Source organism: Falco punctatus (assembly GCF_963210335.1).
Source record: "Falco punctatus genome assembly, chromosome: 1".
NCBI lineage: Eukaryota > Metazoa > Chordata > Aves > Falconiformes > Falconidae > Falco > Falco punctatus.
Genome location: NC_137580.1, coordinates 17,031,142 through 17,049,725, shown reverse-complemented (window position 1 = coordinate 17,049,725; position 18,584 = coordinate 17,031,142). Strand labels below are relative to the sequence as shown.

Sequence of the window (18,584 nt, the reverse complement as noted above, 5' to 3'; positions counted from 1 at the left end):
AGCATGTTACCTGTACTCATTTGATGCTCCCTGCCTCAGCTTCTGCTGAGGGTAGTACTGGTCCTTCAACAGCGGCTTCGGTTTGTATTTCTCTGAGGCAGTATGTGACAACTAGTTATGACTGCTAACATGCTGCTAGTGCAATCTTCAAACCCTGAGAGAGAATACACAGATCTAACTCTGGAAGGCAAGATGAAGGAATGTCATCCAATTTGTCTCTATGCCAGGCAGGATTTGTGCACTGGAAAAAAAAAAACAACAAACCACCTGTATGTTTTGCAGAAATGCACTGTTATTTTCATTCCTGCTATAAAATGATATGTCACTTGAATATGCTGGCAGTAGCTTTTGGTGCAAAGTCATCTGGACAAATCATTAACAGATCAAAAAGTAGGAGAGAGTGAGATTTCATTTGTGTCTCCCTTTTCAAAGATGTCCTCGTCTGTTTCAGTGCTCATCAGCATAAACTTCCTTTCCTGGTCACTGTCCTCTTGGTCTTGAAGTAATTTTTGGTGAAGGTGCAGTGATCTGGATTTCTTGAATGACTTTGATCCTGTTATGGTCCCTCTGACCTTACGCTTGGTTAGGTGTCTTGTTTCAGCTTCAGTGAAGTCTCTTTCCTCTACCATAAGAGTCAGTTTGTCTATGACATTAATATTATGGTCAATGTTACAGCAGTTCTTGGATATCTGTTGGCCTTTGAAGGAAACAATACATGTCTGAAATCCAGAATTAGGGAAAAATGTTTGCAGTGCCTGACAAAGGAGAACATTCTCCTTTGGCTCTCCTGGGTCATCTCTGTCTTCTGAAAAAAAAAAAAAAAAAGCAGCGTGAGAATTGCAGTCCCTTCTGCACACTTCTAACACAATTGTTTTGGCTGCCGCAAGTTGAAACAACTTTGGAAGTCTCACTAAGATTTGCATTACATTTATTTCACTTACCTGAACAACTCTGTTGCTTTTTCCGCTTTATTTCTTCTTTTAATTGGCTCACCTCTGCTAAGAGTTTCTCTACAGATCGTTCACTGACTTCTACTGTAGAGCATATTTTCTGCAAGGAAAAGAGCATTTGATGGAATTAACAGTATTCATGGAAGTGACTTTAACCTTGTTGCAAAATCCCTAAAGGTACTCATGACTTCAAGCTGGATACAAAGTAGTGTTGTGTTGAACCTTGTGCTGAATGAGGTGCAAGACATTTTATTTGTTCCAAACTAAGCAAAGGAGATCTAACAAACTACAGATAGTACTCCTTCAAAATAATCTTCTTGTGAGAAATTATTAGTGGACTTGAGGATTTATTAGTGTACTTCTGATCAAATGGAAACTCAAGGCTTCAACTTTGTGAACTTAGTGTATGGCTACTAATAGTAAGTTGAACTCGCTGATCTTTCAACATGCTTTTCCAAGACACAGCTTTGTTTCTCATGTGGTGCAAGATGGTGTACCTTTTGCTTGACTTTGTTCTGTAGTACTGCTGAAATCTGTAATTGTAACTGTATCGGCAGGCATGCCCGACTTACCTTCAGTTCCTCCTGCAAGGTGGCATACATCTCATTTATCTTATGAACCTCTTCTAAGGATCCATCTTCATAAAAGAACTGTGACCTGTGGACCAAGAGTATGACTGTATAATTGCAAGTTAATGATTCCAGTGCTTGCTTAGTAGGAGCTATAATGAATAAAGAAGCATTTTGAGCTTCAACACTAGGTGCCTGTGTTGAGACAAACAGCTGCCCTCGTGGCTAAGTATGGGCCTGGACTAATTTCCAAGTAGCTTGGAAAGGTAAATAATTGGAGGAAACTGGTCAACAAGCGAGCAGGGTACGGCTGTAGCATTTGCAAAAGCATTTAAAAAAACTTTTTTAAAGATAACTATACTTAACTGAAAGCTACAGCTAACAGTAAATGTGGCATATATTGTACCTGTGTTGTCTTACTGCTCTGACAAACCCGGAAGATACACAGGAACCAGACACTGTTCTGTAACCTTGCTGTTCTGCCATACCCAAGTTGGTAACCACCAGAGGAACTTTCTGGAAAAGACTTAAAAAGCAGGAGTATGAAAACATGACTTTTTAACACCCAAAGGCCTCTCTGATAGTTAAAGGTTCTTGACCATTAAGCATTCCAGATGAAAGTTGACAGTATAGTTCTTGCTTGGATGTATTGTATCACACACAGATGACTACTTACGGCTAAAGGAAAACTGCAAGAGCAACAAGAGTCTTGAGCTGTTTTTCTTCCCCCCATTTCTGAGTACAAGTCATGCAATAATGCAATACTTGCTTGTCAAGCCTAGCTTATGGGCAGCATGTCTCTGAAGATAACTGGAGGTTACCACCAATTTAAATATTTCAATGATAGGTGAAGGTGAACACCATGTGTAGTTGAAGTCCTATACACAAACCCAAACTTACCAAGAATGGTCTATGTGCACAGATGAACTAATAGTGTCTGCATGTTGACACTGGCACTACAGACAGTTATAAAGGCAAATCCCTGAACAGAACTCCAGGTAAGGTTTCAGCTGGGCTGTAGCAATATAAGGAGTAATCTTACTTACTGTGTAAGTTTCAAGGATAAAATAAAACAGTCTTAACTAATTCAGTTACAACAAAGAAAAACCCACCTGTTCCAAATTATAGTACATGCTATGCTACTGCTTTATTAAAACTAGAGAAAAAACAAATTACCCTTCTTGTGGCCGATGTAAAGCATGTTCCAGTCTGTAAGTAGAGAAGCTTTCTGTCATCACGCTAGAGGTTAATAAAAGGAATACAAGACCCTGATTTGACAGGTGTGACTGTAAATTCTTATGAAGAAGTCTTTCCCGGAATGTCATGGTCTGGTCTGTGTTACGTCTGAATTTGTACCATCCTATTACACTCTGCAGGCAAAAGAAAATTTATTATTACTGTTGAATCATGTTGTCCCTGGTGTCACATTGAAGCAAATTAAGATGATTCAGTACAAAGTCACAAATCTGAATTCTTTGGTGATAAGTACATATTCAAGCAGGTAGTTAAGTTGAAACCCTTAGAACATCAAAGCCTAATTCCAGTGTGACAGCTTCTTTCTTTCAAAACCACATGTTGAACTGGCCTGTTTTCTGAGTTTGTTCTCAAGCTGAAAACTTTGTTGTGCTATTTTGCTGTTGGTCTCTTTCCAGCTTCTACTTTCCCTTTGTGAAACTTTGTTCTTTGGAGAAGATGCATTTTTTTGGTCAAGTGGTGCTTAACTGCTTGAATGAGCTGACCTCAACTGATCTCAAGGTAGAAATTGGTAGAATTCCTTTGGGATATTCAAACTGTTCACTTGAGAAATTAATAAGAAAGAAATGAAGTTGTGACATATATGTAGGCAAACCCTAGTAAAAAATAACCTAAACTCATCTTTCAGGGGGAAAAGATGATGCAGGTGCCTTGACCAGCAGTGAGGGACAACATGCAAGTTTTAAAAAAGAAAAAAAAGCTTGGTACAAGAGGTATCCAAAACAGCCCTCAAAATTTGAGTGAGCTCCTTGGTAAGATTTAGGTTTGAAAATAAAATACCTTCTTACAGCCTGATAGTATTTTCTTCAAGGCAACTTCATTCAGTTCTCCTGCAGAATTATAAAAGCTAGAAGAAAATTAGGGCAATTAGAAGAAAAAATATGATCATTTAGGGTGGAAAAAGACCTTTAAAATCATTAGGTTCAACCATTAACCCAGGACTGCCAAGTCCATCACGAAACCGTGTCCCTAAGCACCACATCTACATGTTTTTTAAACGCCTCCAGGGACAGTGATTCCACCACTTCCCTGGACAGCCTGTTCCAATGCCTGACCGCCCTTACAGTGAGGAATTTTTTCACAATATCCAATCTAAACCTCACCTGGTGTAACTTGAGGCTGTTTCCTCTTGCCCTTGACACCCACCTGTCTAAAACCTCCCTTCAGGCAGTTGTAGAATGATAAGGTCTTTCCTAAGCCTCCCTTTTCTCCAAGCTAAACAAGTCCAGTTCCCTCAATCACTCTTTGTAAAACTTGTTCTCTAGACCCTTCCCCAGCCCTGCTGCCCACGCTCCAGCCCCTCAGTGTCCCTCTTGCAGCGAGGGGCCCAAACCTGAACACAGGATTCCAGGGGCGGCCTCACCAGTGCCCAGTGCAGGGGGACGGTCACTGCCCTGGTCCCGCTGGCCACGCTGTTGCTGACACAAGCCGGGATGCTGCTGGCCCTCCTGGCCACCTGGGCACGGTGCTGGCTCATGCCCAGCTGGCTGTCAACCAGCACCCCCAGGCCCTTTCCACCAAGCAGCTTTCCAACCACTCTGCCCCAAGCCTGGAGCATTGCGTGGGGTTGTTGTGACCCAAGCCCAGGACCCAGCACTTCTTGTTGTTAAAACCTAAAATGCTACGTTAGAAATAAGTACTCCCTAGCAGTGTGGCAATCATCTCACTTTAATAGCTTTTTTTGCCCCCTGGTAAGCATAAAGATATGCTGACACAGCTTCTCTGCTGGGACAGTGCAGTTAATTTCATTACTCAAATAGCTATGCAGGGGGTCTCGTACAGCCCAGATGCTGTTCTGGCATCAAGTGCTACTGGGGCACAAGTTAAAGGTAGCATCTATGTTCTCTCAGCTATGAAATGGTAAGATGTGGTCAATTTGATACAAAATTCCTTTATAGTAATATCTGGGTTCATTAGTTTTCAGGAGGATTTGAGAAGGAAATCGTGCTGATTCTCCCCTTACAGGGTTGTAAACCTGCACAGCTGTGTTCCCATCTATGAGGGAACTATATTAGTCCTTGAAACTACTGCTACTGTGGGGCTAACAAGTGTTTCTTTTTCTTGACCCATTGACAAGTCTATGGCTGATGCTACCTTTCTCTCTCTTTTTTTTAATTTTTTTTTTTTATTTGAGGGAGCAGGGTTGGAATGTATGCTTTTAGAAAAGCAGTGGGTTTTTTTCAGTAGGTTGACAATATTCTGTAGTTCATATGGTATAACTCACCAGAAGTTGCAACATGCTATACCTCTATTTCTATATGTATAGATAAACACCAAAAAAAGACATGCAGAACCAACATGGAAATAACATAAGGCATTTTGCATCTTAATTCCAAGAGGTTGACGTGGGTACTGTAGTTACAGCTGGGTTGTTTTCTCAGTAATGTAATACAAGTTTAGGTCCTGAAGGGTTCAAGTTAGGGTGAATTTTAACTTTTTCGTATCCCTTTACTTAAGATTAAGATTCTTACCTGAACAACTGGTAGCATGGAATGTGCTTCTGTATATCTGGAAAGAGACGGTAATATTACTCTGGGTTCATCAGTTCAAGATGTATGCTATAGGCTATGATCAGAATTAATCTGATAGAAGCACCAAGAAAGAATTCTATGTAATTTCTTAAGATCAAATGCATTAACATCTAATTAAATATGCTTAAGAAAGGAAGTATTTTTTAAAAGGATTCTAATACATTTTTCAAAAGTAAAGGGAATGAACCACTTACATAAACTGTATTTTTAATGTTTTGTCAAGTGAAAAATCAATTTGGGCACTTATTTTTCCCTTCCTTCTGTTTAGAACCGCAGTATGTAACATGAAAGATTTCACTTGAGTTGCTCTGCAGCAAGGCATGAATGCTGTTAGGAGGATGAAGCTGGAGAACAGAAACCCATAGGGCAAATGATAACTGGAAGACTGACTACCAGAAAAAAAATGGTAGGTGATCAAATGGCAATCTAAATCCTTTTTTTACCTAAAGTCTCCATTACTTTCATTTTCACAAGTAAACTAAAAAAAACCCCAAGCTTTGGAGGAACTAACTCTGCCTACAAGAAAGTGGTGATTGGGTGACTTGATCAATGCCACCACAAAAAACTCCCCACATTTTTAGTTCATCTGTGGCACTCAGTGGAGGAAAGCGTTCACCTTAATTGTATCCTAGAGCAGAACTAGAAAAAGGCATACAGGTTCTCCCTACCATATTTTCAGGAAGATTGGAAAGAAGGCCCATACTGTATAACCTTGTTCTCTTTTTGTGTAACTGCATTTTAAATAAATGGAGTTGAATATGTGGGCGCATATACATATGTTTTTGTTAAGAGCTAGTAGAAAATGCCCATGCAATCGAATCTCGTGAAGACTATAAAGAAAAACACATTTGGCACCTGTTCAATGAAATATATAAACAGTTTGCAGCCTTCACACACAGTATTTTATATGCAGGTAATGGATGCTAACACATTACAGTTTGCTTCACTGAAATAAGCCAAATTTTTCCAGGGCAACTGAAACCCAGGAGAGTTTATAACATGGCCAAGACAAATAAGGATTCTAAACCCTAAGTTAACTTTATTGTGACAAGATGTTTGGCAAAGAGGAGCTATTCAAGGAACTAAGAGCTACTGTTTCTGTTAAATTATTATATTTTCTACAGTAAAATTGTAATTTTTTTAATCAATTGTTATAAAATAACTTTTCCATGTTTGTTTTATGTCAACATGGATCCCAGGATGTAGCAGCTTTGATCTTGCTGTAAGGTGCTGACTGCCCTCATCGAAACTGTAAGCAGTCATGTATTGCCTGAAACCAAGATTGGTATTAAAAAAATGCGGACAGACTAACCAATGGTATAAACAACTTCAACATCATCCAGCTGTGAGTCAGTAATGCTGTTCTTGGCTTCACCTTTCACATCTCCAAGGAGAAAACCTTCCTTTATAGAGGGAGACAAAAAAAAACCACAAACACATTTGCATTACCAGTAGCATTGAACAGGACTTTCTCTCTGTTACCAGTGTAAATGTATTCAGGAGGGGGAAAATGCTGTCAAAATGAACGTGGGTTGGTTGTTTTTTTTTTTTAACAGAATAGGTCCTCACTCATTTTTCAGTACCTGCCTGTATTTAAGGGGAAAAAAAAGGTTGGAATGTGTACTCGGCTGTTCCATTCCTGGTGTTTTCATTCACAGGTGAGCAGCCTGCGGCGGCACAGCCGGTGCCCGCCCCCGAGGCCCGCAGGCCCGGGCAGCCTTCCCGCCAGCCCCGGCACCCAGGCCGCCGCACCAGGCCCGCATCTCAGCGTTTCGAGACCCCCCTCGGCCCTCCTGCCATTACCAGCACGGGCAGCAGCCGCCGCTACAGCGGCGAGGGATGGGCGCTGCCAACCCTGCCCTGGCACGGCCCCGGGCCCTCCTCAACGGCCGGGTCGGGGCGGGCCTGCGGCGGGCGGCAACCCTCCCTCACGGCGGGGCCGTGGGAGGCCCGGCGGCGGGCTGCCCCCGCACCAGCGGCCGACCCTCCCTCCGCTCCCCCCGCCCGCCGTGCCTCTGCCGCCCCTCCGGCGGCGGGGCCCGCCGCACCCACCGTGTCCGAGTCGGTGCTGAGGTGCTGGAAGGCGAGGGCGCCGAAGACGAAGCCCGAGAGCAGAGCAGACGTGCTCTCGCCCTCCATGCCCCCGACAATGGCGGGCCGCGCCGCGGCGGCGGGAGCCCCCAGCGGCCGCCCGTGGCAGGGCAGGGCCCGGGCGGGCACATCCGATCCCCGGGAGCGGCGGGGGGGGGACGGCGGCGGCGTGCGGGGCTCTGGCGGCGGCCTGGCCCGGGCCCGAGCCGCGGGTTCTCCTCAGCCGCCTGCCCTCGCCCCGGCGCTCGCCTCAGGCCTCTCACAGCCTCTTCCCGCCTCCCGCCCGGCGACGCTCGCTGCAAAACCAGCCCTTTGGCTGGCCTCAGATAGCGTAATTCTGAACTCTGAATACCTATTTCGGTTTTACCCTTCAAGGTGACAGAGTGCTGCGATTTAAGAAGGCGGCTCGGGTCCCCTGTGGCTCGTGGGTGGCTTCTGGAGGGATGGGCGGCAGGTGAGGCAGCGGGGGCTGTTCCTGAGGGTGAGGTGGGTTGTCTGGCCCTAGCGATAGCAGCCAGTCCCTGCCTGCGAGCTCCATGCGGAGCTCCAGGCCGAAGGCTGGGATCAGCCCTTGTAGACGCGCCTTGTTGATGTATACTGAGAGCTTTAGTAAAGCATCAAACCAGCATTTAAACAGAGCTGCCTGGCCAGCATCATCCAGCTGGGAGTGTGGGTAAAGCAAGCTGTATTTCTGTCATCAGAGCAGGAGGATTGTGTCATGCCAGCCTGCAATGTTGTAGTGACAAGTTGTTGGTAGTGGTGGGGGGCTACAGGGGTGGCTTCTGTGAGAAGCTTCCCCCATGTCTGATGGAGCCCAAGCCAGCCGGCTCCAAGGTGGCCCCACCGCTGGGCAAGGCCAACCCATCAGTGGCAGTGGTAGTGCCTCTGTGATAGCATATTAAGAAAGGGGGAAAAAAATGCACCAGCAGGAGAGAGGAGAGAAACTATGTGAGAGCAACATTTCTGCAGACACCAAGGTCAGTGAAGGAGGGGGAGGACGTGATAAGGCATGGCGTTGGCTGAGCTCCTTTCTATAACAAGGTTGTACCTTTTGAGACAGGACATGCAGCTGTGTGCCTGGAGATGCACTGTACTGTTTAAGATTGTGATGAGAATCTTCTGAGTTAATAACCTAATAAATTGTAATAATGAAGTAATAAAATGATAATGCCAAACAATGATTTGACAGCAGTAAATGGTACCACTTCTTCCTGAGACACGCACTGAGTTTGCAGAATGCATGTTTTGTCTTTTTTCAGTAGTCACATTTTCCTTCTTTTCAATATTTGTAGTAACATGTTTTTTTACATTCTAGCAGGTGTTCCTGATCATGTCAGCCAGAAGAAAGGTCTAGAAAAAAATTTCAGGAAGGGAGAGTTAAAAATGACAGCATTCTTCGAAACATGACCAGAGGTCCCATCTAAAGACCACAGGAATTTTTCCCCTTCGCTTCAGGAGAGCGAATGTTTGATTTCATCCCTCACCAGAGCTATAGGTAAGCATATTCTTAGCCTTAGTCATTCATTTCTGACTCTCGAAATAGGATTTATGTTCCTGTGGTCTTTCAAGAAGAGGTACTTCCATGGTTTTGGCGTCTCATGCATGTATTTCCAGGTTGCATATAAAATCAATCTTTTTAGTGCAATTTCTTTTCCCGTAAAACTTGCTGGCAGGATTTAGAAGGAGAGTGGTTAGTTCTGGCATTTTTACATTTAAATAAAATTCCTTAAGTATTAGTTAAAATACATGTGACGGGTGCCAGTATTTAGAAGATGAAAATGGTTGTGATGCTTATCTGTTGTCACAGTGGAGAGAGGGACCAGCTAAGACTTTCATATCTCAGCATGATCAGCATGCTCATAAATGATCTAGGTCACTGAATAAGGGGGTGACGAGTCTCCAGATGATACGGAATGACTAACAAGATTAATGGGTAAGAGCTAGTATGCATTTCTTGCAATGCAGGCCATGTGTTACTAAATGAATGGGTAGTAAGTACAACACAACTGAAGTGATACATTACAACAGATGACTCCATTATGGAGCGCATTGCCATGGTGGAGGCAGCAAGAACAGATGGATATTACCAGCTTCCATAGCCATTTGTGGAGAAAATGATGAAAGCAGACATGAATGCTGACATCTTTCAGAAATTGCCCCAAAGAACCCTGTGCTGTAATTGCAGTCACTCCTAAGTCAGAACTGTGAGAAAATTTTATGCATTTAATCAAGGCAATAAATTTTGGGCATTGACAAAGAATTTTATTGCATTCAGCATTGATGATACACCATCCATATACAAGAGTTATATTGACAATATGTGAGATGTGTGTTGCTGGTCATGTAATGCCCAATACTGTCGTGCTTTAACCCTGGCCGGCAACCAAGCACTATGCAGCTGCTCCTCCTGCCACAGTGGGATGGAGGATCGGATCGGAAGAGTAACTAACAATGAGAAAACTCATGGGCTGATACAAAGACAGTTTAACAGGTAAAGCAAAAGCCATGTGTGCAAGCAAAGCAAAACAAGGAATTAATTCACCACTTCCCATTGGCAGGCCTCCTCTAGGAAAGCAGGACTCCATCATGTGTAATGGTTACTTGGGAAGACAAATGCTATAATGCCAAATTCCCCCCTTCGGCCTCTTTCTTCTTCCCCCAGCTTATATACACTCAGCATGATGTCCCATGGTATGGAATACCCCTTTAGCTGGTTCGGGCCAGCTGTCCTGACTGTGTCCCCTCCCAATTTCTTGTGCTCTTCCAGCCCCCTTGCTGGCAGGGCCCGAGAAACTGAGAAGCCCTTGACTTAGTATAAACATTATCTAGCAACAACCAAAACCATCACTGTGATATCAATGCTGTTCTCACACCAAATTCAAAACACAGCATTGCACAGCTTCTAAGAAGAAAATTAACTCCATCCCAGCTGAAACCAGGACACCTACAAGTCTGATGGGTATCTGTACATTGCTGAGGCAAACAAATGCAGTCAGAATATGTAGTGGGCTTCCCGCTTTTGTGATACAAAACCACAAGCCCTTTGTAAGCTACAGGACATGATAAATAAGGTTCTGTAATTGTTGCATTTATCTGGTGTGGAAACAATAGTGCTGTGTGGTCAGAGCTAAATGTGTTACAGTCATCGTAATGAGTGATACAATACTTAAACATACTTCTTCAATGTTTTCATAACTCAGCTGTTGATGGCCAAAGATAAACTGTAAATAGCACAATCTTACCGCAGCCAGATATAAAACAAGATCTGTTTAGTGGCATAGACAGGATCTGTGCAGACCTGAAGAGCAGAAGACATAGATCAGTTAGAGTATGAATGCAGAGGAATGGATATTTGCACTTTAGTATGTGAAGACAGTGTGGTTTCCATAAAAAAATATTGCATCTGACAGTGCTTACCATGCAATAGGTGATCGATAAAATTATTCTGGCCTTTTGGAGGATTTTTCAGAAGTGAAGTGTGAACCTCCGTCTTGATAAAAATGAAAACAAAACTACCAGAGATTATTTCACCCTCAAGTAGTAATCAGGTGAGGAGTTTGCTGAATGTGAGGTTGAAACATTGAGAAGATACAAGCAAAAACCAAAAGGACCTTTTTTTTGTCGTTATAGTTGGTAAATTTTAATTGAAAAAGAGGTCTTCTCAGTAGTTTTCACGTATGAGTACACACATCAGAATTTCTCAAGTGCAGAATGCTCAAGTTGGTCCTGTTTGAAAAACTTACCTTGCAGAACATAATCCTGTTACCCCTGGCTGTTAAGAGATGCTGGGAAACCAGCCCGGATTTGCTCTCTTGACTTTTGTGTCATTGACTTACAGGGCTTTTCTGAGTAGTTCAGTCTGCTATGCTGTCTTTGTAGCATGGCAAAACTTGTATAGAAATACTAAGGAGCCCTACAACTGGAGTCAGAGGAACAATTTTAGCAACAGTAACACCTTTATGTGCCTAATGACAACAGCTAGGGTGTATACTTCTTGCTGTAAGCAACTTTTGATCATGTTGCAGCTCAAAACAAGTAAACAATATACCCTGTATAGTTAGTCTAAAAAAGAAGATAAATGGATGGAAGATTGACCACGATTGATAGTCATGGAGACTATTGTCATTTGCCTCAGGTAGAAATACCTCTTTGTTAACCTGTAGGGAATGTATTGCTTCCAACATCTGAAGCACCACCTGACTGAAGTTGGTATGTCAGTGCTCTTTTGGAATAGTATCTGCTAGGGACATACAACGTTCTGGTAGTCTGGTACGAAAAGTGTTAATAAGAAAAGCAGGCCAGTATTGGCTGCAGACTCTCCTCTATGATGACATCCTTCCAGGCATCCTTTGGAGTCACTGGAATACTTAGTATTGGACAGGAAGGAGACATATCTGGAAAGAGCGGTTCCCAAAATTTCTGTGACTGTGATTCCTTCGCTTTATAGGCCATGCTGAGTGTTCTTTCTAGTCTGTGTCCACAGTAGGTAACATACCAAACAGAAGGCAAAACCATAGTGGTGCTCTTTGAAAGCTATATCCTATTGCAGTTTTTATCTGTTCACAGTGTATATACACCTGCTTGAAAGATGACTGCTGTATAGCCACTCCTATGCAGGAAAAGGCAGTTTATGCATGATTTAACTTTTCCGTGTAAGGCACTACAGATAGGCAGAGGTCAGTGCTTCTCTTTGCAGTGAAAAAAATAAATTGGTCATAATTCTGGTTCCCTCAGACAATTGCAAAACATTGCCTAATAATAAGAAATTAACAGAATGACCTCAAGGATGGAGAGCCAAGAGCAGGCAGCTGACACCCATTTTTATCTCCTTCTCATTTCATTAGGAGACCAGGAATATCTTCATTGTTTCAAGTGAATTTCTTATGCTTGCAGGTGTAAATTTGGGATTCATTAAATTAAATGGAGCTTTGCTCTTCAATTCCTCCTGTGTTACCAGCATCCCTTTCTTCTAAGTTGGATTTCATTCTTCCAAATGAACAGAAGTTTTATGCATCATCTTGCTGCTTCTTCTGACATATAGGGTACTTCTTCATAAAGAAGTGATTGTAGTTATTTGGTATAAATTAATCAGCTGTTATTTACTGGACCTTACAAATGAGTGAAGCTACATTCTGCTGCTGCATGTGTATTTAAATTATTTGCAATACCTTCACACTTCTGGATAAAGTATCTCTTCCAGCCTCAAAACGGACATGATTTCAGCCAGCTGGCTGTTGGTAAAATGGATAAACACAAGATGGGCAGAGGAACGACATGCAGAAGGTCTGTTAAGTCAGCGGATGGCAGAGCTAATTTTTAAAAAACCTAATATTTCTTAATTAATTAATATTAATTTAATAAAGAAAGTCCTAATGCTGAGGAATTTTCTGTAGCCCCATCACGAATGGTAGTTATTCAGCTCGTAGTGTTGGATGCATGTCTATTTACACTGGAATTTGACAAACATACACTGCAGTTGTTCTTTTGAAATAATAAAACCCCTCAATGATTGCAATAGCAGCGTAATAAGCTATGCCAGCTTTCTGGCTGGAAATAGGAAGCTGTGATATGAATTGTCTGGAGAAATAAAGAATTTCCTTTTTTTTTCACTTCACAAGCGGGTGCATCACCTTTATACAGAGATACAGTTCAAGTCCAGGTTTATTCTATAGCAATCCTGAGTGCTTTGCAGTTAAGTAGACCTGCTTTGACCATGTCTCAGTTGTTTCCATGCTCATGCTCCCAAGAGCAGAAAGATGCTTTAGAAGCTTTGCCAGCCACTTTTGATAGAAAATTAACCATGACTGAACTTGTTCATGATTGGACCAGTTCCAGTACTCAAGCTCATTCTTTAGTGCTTTTTGGGACAGTTTTCCATTGCATTAGGTTTTTTGTTCTGTACTGTTAATAGGCAGATGTAGAATTGATTGGAATCTTTGTGATTTCTGTGTCATTCCCAGTTTGGGTGGTTTTGCTGTTTGTTTTTGCTTTGTTGTTTTGGTTGTGTGTGGCCCCAACCATGTGACATTAAAGGTTTGCAACAGAACAGTAAGAACACTGAAATTTTGCATGATTTCAGGAGGTACAAAGTGGATAAAGTAAAGATCAGAAGAGACCTGGCATTCTAAATCTTGTAGTACCTTTGGGCTAGATAGTTTGGCTACCTCAGTAAAGAGGCTGCTAGCAACTCTTCATATTTCACTATGTGGGAACGCCATCCCTATAGCCTCCCCTTTCACAGACCTGCAAGGGGCTGGGCCTCCCAGGCTGGCCCAGGAACTCAAGGTGATGCTTTCACTGCAGTGCGTTGTTGCAGTGCTGCATGTCCAGGAACACACTGAGTAGAATGGGTGTAGTAATTGTGGCAAATGTGGCAAATGTGACATGTTGGGTGAAAAGCAATAGATTGCTAAAGCCTCTCTGTTTTATTTGTTCCCCCTCCGAACCTGTTCTGCTTTTTTTTTGGGTATGCCTGTGATAGTTGTCTCAGTAGCCCCCAGAAAATGTCGTATGACTTGGACTGAGTGGTTTGCCAGGGAAATATGTAACTGACAAAGGGCTGCAGTCCCATCCTTCAGCATGATGGATGGGTGCTCATGGGAGGAGTTGGCTTGCTTACTGGTTTTTTAGAAGGCGGCAGGGAAGAATTACGGTGTCTGTGCTACTGGTGTAGCGGGGAATATGACTTTGTAAGGGTTAGATAGACAGTGCAAATGATACAGTCTTGCAGGATGGAAAACAATTCTTCCTCATCCAGAAGGGGAAACCTTCCTCCCCCCAAGGCAGGGAACTCTGTATTTCCCTCTATCCTTTTAAGAAGGTCCCTCTTTTGTGTGCCTAGGCTTATTGCTAAGACATTCCATTAAGACAGTCACCACACCTTCCTGTTAATTCCTGGTGTACTATCAATACTTCATTTCACCCACCTTTCCAGCCTCAAATTAGGTCCCAGAAACTACCTCCACCCTCCCGCCCACAAAGTTTTTAGCACCCAGACGACATGCATACTGATCGCCTGTGCCAAGGCTGAAGGTAGCTATTTGGAGATGTGCTGTGTTGTGCCACAGGATCAACCCCCGCTCATCCAGCTCTCTACCATATGCCACCCTCAGGAATGTGTGTTAGCAGTGCAAGCCACTTGAGGAAGAGACCACAAATGAGAATGTAGGGAATGGCAGCTAAACAGAAATGGCTGAGCAAAGCTGTTTTACAAATAATGAAACGTTGTTCCTAAAGAAGCCTAGAACTAGAGTCTTGGTGAGGTGCATCAGAAATCGTGGGTAATGATGTGCCTGGCAGCAGCAGTGTAAGTGGGAGAGTGTGGGGCTTGAGGTTGCCAGTGAAAGAAAGCAATGGATAGGCAGAAATATTAAAAAACAAACCAGTGAGGTTTTGTAGAAGATACAGAAGGCTCCAAAAGAGGTCAGCAGGGGGAAAGAAGGTAAAGCAGGCAGATGGCTGAAGATGCGATGTAGTTACAAAGATCTGAGGGATGGCATTCGGCAGCAAATCTGAAGGTGCAAAGCTATATGACTCATTATATGGCACAAGAAGCATGCCATGGTGTCACGTGAGCTTGTAAACATGTCAGGAACCTGCTTGTTGGTGCCTGGGTGCATGGTATAAACTAGAGGACTTGGTGTGGTGTAGCCCACTGATACCTGTGCTGCTGTTACTGACTGGTGTGTATTGGGTGCACTTTCTGCAGAGATCTTTGGGTCTACTTTAATTTCTAAGGAAGCCAGTTTGTCTGTACCGAGGCTGCTGTACCACACAAACCAAAGGTACATGGGAATGGGTGTATTTTGAAAAGAATAGCCCCAGCTTTAGACAAACATGCTGATAATAAGCATGTGCAAAGGAAAGATCTGTTATGGACCAGCATATCACTGTCTTGGAAGTTATGCCCCTAGACCCTCGTTTCACCAAGGTTAGTTAATTTATTCTGTGATAAGGTTGTATGAGCAGCTGGTAGGCTCTTCTTAGGTTCTAGAGATTCAGTTACCTTTGTTTCTTCTGTGATGCATACAGAGGCAGGAGAGGGGGCAGTGAAAGAGACTGAACTATATGGTTGGTATTTGATAGGACAGAGGGAGAAAACTGCTTATCTATTGTATTTAAATTCTGTAGTTGAATAAATACAGAGGCAGATGACTTGTTACTTCATCACAGTACATTTTGTAACCCTGTAACACGGTTTGGGTAATTTCTTGTAGAGCAGTGGAGGGAGCAGGTTTTATCAGACTGTCAGTTCCTGCCTGCTGAAATTTGCATCTCCATTTCACAGGTGTTATTGAAATATAAAGTAAAATAAAAACACTTGACTTTTATCACAAGCTTCAGTTTGGTTCCTTTAGTCAAATACCAAAATGAGGCAGTCATTAGATCATGAAGTAGAAAGCCTGACTAAATAAGTCACTAATTAGAGCAAATGCCAGTTGGAGAAGTGCTTCATGTGTATTAAATGAGTTTTAGAACAGAAAATGTTTGGCAGTCTGCAAACCACACCTTTGTGGTTCTGTATTGTAATTTATCGGCGAGACACCTTTTGAAAATTAGTTGACACATTAACAAGTTTCCTAATTGTCAGCATTTTATTACCTAACATATATTATTACTTACATTTTTTCTTTCTTCTCCCCTGTATTATATTTGGTGAGTAAATGCTTATCAATTAAAAGGAAGTGGGTGGAATTTGGGCGGGACAAGAGGTAGAAATTACATTATCATTGAGAGCATTGGTGGTGTCAGGCTTCAGAGGGCAGCAGCCTTCTCCTAGAGAAAGCTTTGGCTCTCAGGATGTGCAATTCTTATTTGCCTCTGTCTCTTAAAGCTTGCTGGATTCTCCACTACAGATGAGCATGTATTCTCAGAGAAGCAGAGGGTTGCCATTTTGAAGGAGCAAGCATGGAAGAAAATAGAGAAGGTCATGGCCTTGCAGAGGGCAAGATTTTGTCTATCTGGATGATTTTGTTTGTGGTGTTAGTTTTGTTGCCTTCGGTGTTTCGAGTGTCATTGGGGATTTCTCATTTATATGTGAAAATTGTAATTAAAATGTTAGAGGTAAGTTGGGAGTTGGGTTAAAGAGGTACATGTTTACTACAAAACATGTTTAATAAAAAAATAAAAATCCGTACATTTGGTAGAGATGCCGTTGAAGTCAGCAGAAAGAATTCCATTAACTTGGGTTTGTTGTCTGCAGCTTGAACTTTTTTTGGTAGTTCTTTTGAATGGTGTCTTTAATGATACCTAGTTATGTTCTGGGTTATAATCTTATAATCTGGTACCAGTTTGAGGTTTTCTTGGGTTAGAGATTCCGTGTTACGTAGCTTCTAGTTCAAGCTGGTTAGAATACTTCATGCTATACTCAGGACAAGTCAAATATAAATAAAAAGATGCAGTAGTTCGTGGGAGTTGGTAAGTAACAAGTATGTGTGTTTTAGATGTACATAAGTTTCTGTGGGTTTATTTGGATTATTTTAATTACATGGTATTGATGAGCGCTGTTCTAGGTAAGAATACTGACTGTGTGTTTGCTTCTTCCAGTTATACATCTGGGGGAGGCAGCAGTCATAATTTCTGCTGTATGAGACTTGAGGAATCCATGTAACCTTCTAAAAGTATAATTTTTTTAGAGATGAACAGGTCTTGGCTAAAATCGTGATTCTGCCGATATAAGTTTTCAGAGGCTTTTAATAAGCCACAATTGCATTTAATTTTTCAAGTCTGACTTTTCATATCCATCAGTGGCCAAAAGTAGGTGCTGTGAATTCATCATATTGAACAGTGAAACATTTCCATTTTCCGGTAGATTAACTTTGTCTTTCTGGCATAAACCTGTTCTGCATGAATATACTTTCTTCTTGTGGCAGAAACCTTATTACTGGTATTATTACTATTATTAAGTTGTTAGAACCATCTATTTGTGTAGTAGAATATGTTTGCAATAATGTAATACTGTTAATATCATGACCCTCTTTGCTATTTCTGTTTCGTAATTTGCTCTTTCTCTCTCGCACTCACTAAGAGCTCTTGGGCAGGGGCTGTCTTCAGCTGTATGAACATCATTTAGCATAGTGCACGTGACTGCAAACTTCAGGGGTTACTTTTTTTTTCAGATACTGATGTCAATGTGAAATGACTGCCTGCAGTGGCTATATCTAATATGGGCTTTTATGTGATACTTATTTTTAAATCAGGCAGTAGTATGCTAATTAAGTTCTTACTGATATCCTGAGTCAGAGGCTTGTGGCACTTGGAATTGATTTCATCAGGCACACTCATGTCAAACACAAACATGAGGAGGTCTTTGGACAGCTTTGCTGCTGCAGTTGGCAGACATTAAAATAATTTCTGTATCTTTTCCCCTGTGCATTTCCCAACTTTGAAGGATGTTTGACCCACTCAGTAGGTGTTTTATATAGGAAGGCACTTCTTTTTGGAAAAGCACGTTAAATGTTTTTCTGTCCACAGTTTTCGTAACCGGTTATGAGCATGATAATTTCGTATTCACAATGTGGAAGATTCATTTATCAAAATAGAAGTAATTAAGTTAATTGTTACTTGATCAGATACAGCCTTTTATGCCTAGTTCCCCATTACTATAGCAACTAATAACAGGAAGAGCACAGCTCCATATACAGCAGGTCAGGCTGGCTTGTTTTGTTCTTTAGTTGAAAGTTGTTCCGTAACTGTCCTGGGGGCAAAAAAGCAGTTTCCTCTGTTTTAATCTTACAATTAGTTTCCACTGTTTCCTTTGAAGTATTGTTCAAATGTGTCTCATAGTGACAAAAAATGAGTACTAAGAGCTATCTTGGTGGGAAATGGGAGAGAGAGGGAACGGAGGGAATGTGTTAGGTCCCTTTTGCTCGTGCTTTGGCCCATGTGGCTCTTTGCAAGTAAGGGTAGGGCTGAGAAATGCTGAGTTAGAGCTTGTGCATGCAAGTGCTGGGCCTAATCTTGGAGTCCTGGGGCTGGTTCACCGGAACATGGCTGAAATTGCTGCTTGGGATACAGTTAGCTTTAAAACAGGCTTATACATGCCCTTTGTTCAAGAGAAGAACAACTTGACATTGATAACCTAGTGAAGTGTCAACTTGTTTCTAGCTGTGACATTATCTACCTGAGATCTTGCTAACTGGGTAATGCGCAAAGACCATCCTTGATTCCTGTTGTTAGCCTGAATGGTG

The 18,584-nt window shown here is 42.2% G+C and overlaps 2 protein-coding genes across 11 annotated transcripts in view; one reads left to right on the top strand and one right to left on the bottom strand.

Annotated features, from left to right (window-relative positions):
- Positions 1–272: 272 nt before the first annotated feature.
- ABRAXAS1 (abraxas 1, BRCA1 A complex subunit) lies at positions 273–7,551 on the bottom strand. Of its 2 annotated transcripts, XM_080369255.1 has the most exons (9): positions 7,357–7,545; positions 6,617–6,707; positions 5,245–5,281; positions 3,554–3,620; positions 2,696–2,889; positions 1,926–2,045; positions 1,523–1,607; positions 942–1,050; positions 273–805 (listed from the first exon to the last, which is right to left on the bottom strand). In XM_080369255.1, the coding sequence occupies exons 1-9, from the start codon at positions 7,441–7,443 to the stop codon at positions 384–386; spliced, it is 1,212 nt and encodes a 403-aa protein (XP_080225381.1). In that variant the 5' UTR covers positions 7,444–7,545; the 3' UTR covers positions 273–383. The 2 variants fall into 2 exon arrangements, with proteins under 2 accessions (XP_080225381.1, XP_080225382.1); XM_080369256.1 differs by lacking the exon at positions 1,926–2,045 and having other exon boundaries at positions 7,357–7,551.
- Positions 2,896–18,584, top strand: part of LOC308054921 (glycerol-3-phosphate acyltransferase 3-like) — a 31,597-nt gene continuing 15,908 nt past the window's right edge. For 2 of the 9 annotated variants that reach the window (XM_080368378.1, XM_080368382.1), the window contains exon 1: positions 7,545–8,890. Coding sequence is in view for 1 of the 9 variants with exons in the window: in XM_080368384.1 (XP_080224510.1) it covers positions 16,303–16,458 (156 nt within the window). In the remaining 8 variants the exon portion in view is untranslated. Of the gene's footprint in view, positions 3,526–5,288; positions 5,711–7,544; positions 16,459–18,584 lie in introns of those variants that run through there. The other 7 variants (XM_080368384.1, XM_080368377.1, XM_080368381.1 and 4 more) reach the window with 7 other exon arrangements.

Coding starts and splice junctions, on each gene's coding strand:
- ABRAXAS1 (XM_080369255.1), bottom strand. CDS start 7,443: ATGGAGGGCGAGAGCACGTCTGCTCTGCTCTCGGGCTTCGTCTTCGGC. Junction 6,708..7,356: donor TCAGCACCGACTCGGACACG/GTGGGTGCGGCG, acceptor CCCTCTATAAAG/GAAGGTTTTCTCCTTGGAGA. Junction 2,046..2,695: donor TTACATCGGCCACAAGAAGG/GTAATTTGTTTT, acceptor CTGCTTTTTAAG/TCTTTTCCAGAAAGTTCCTC.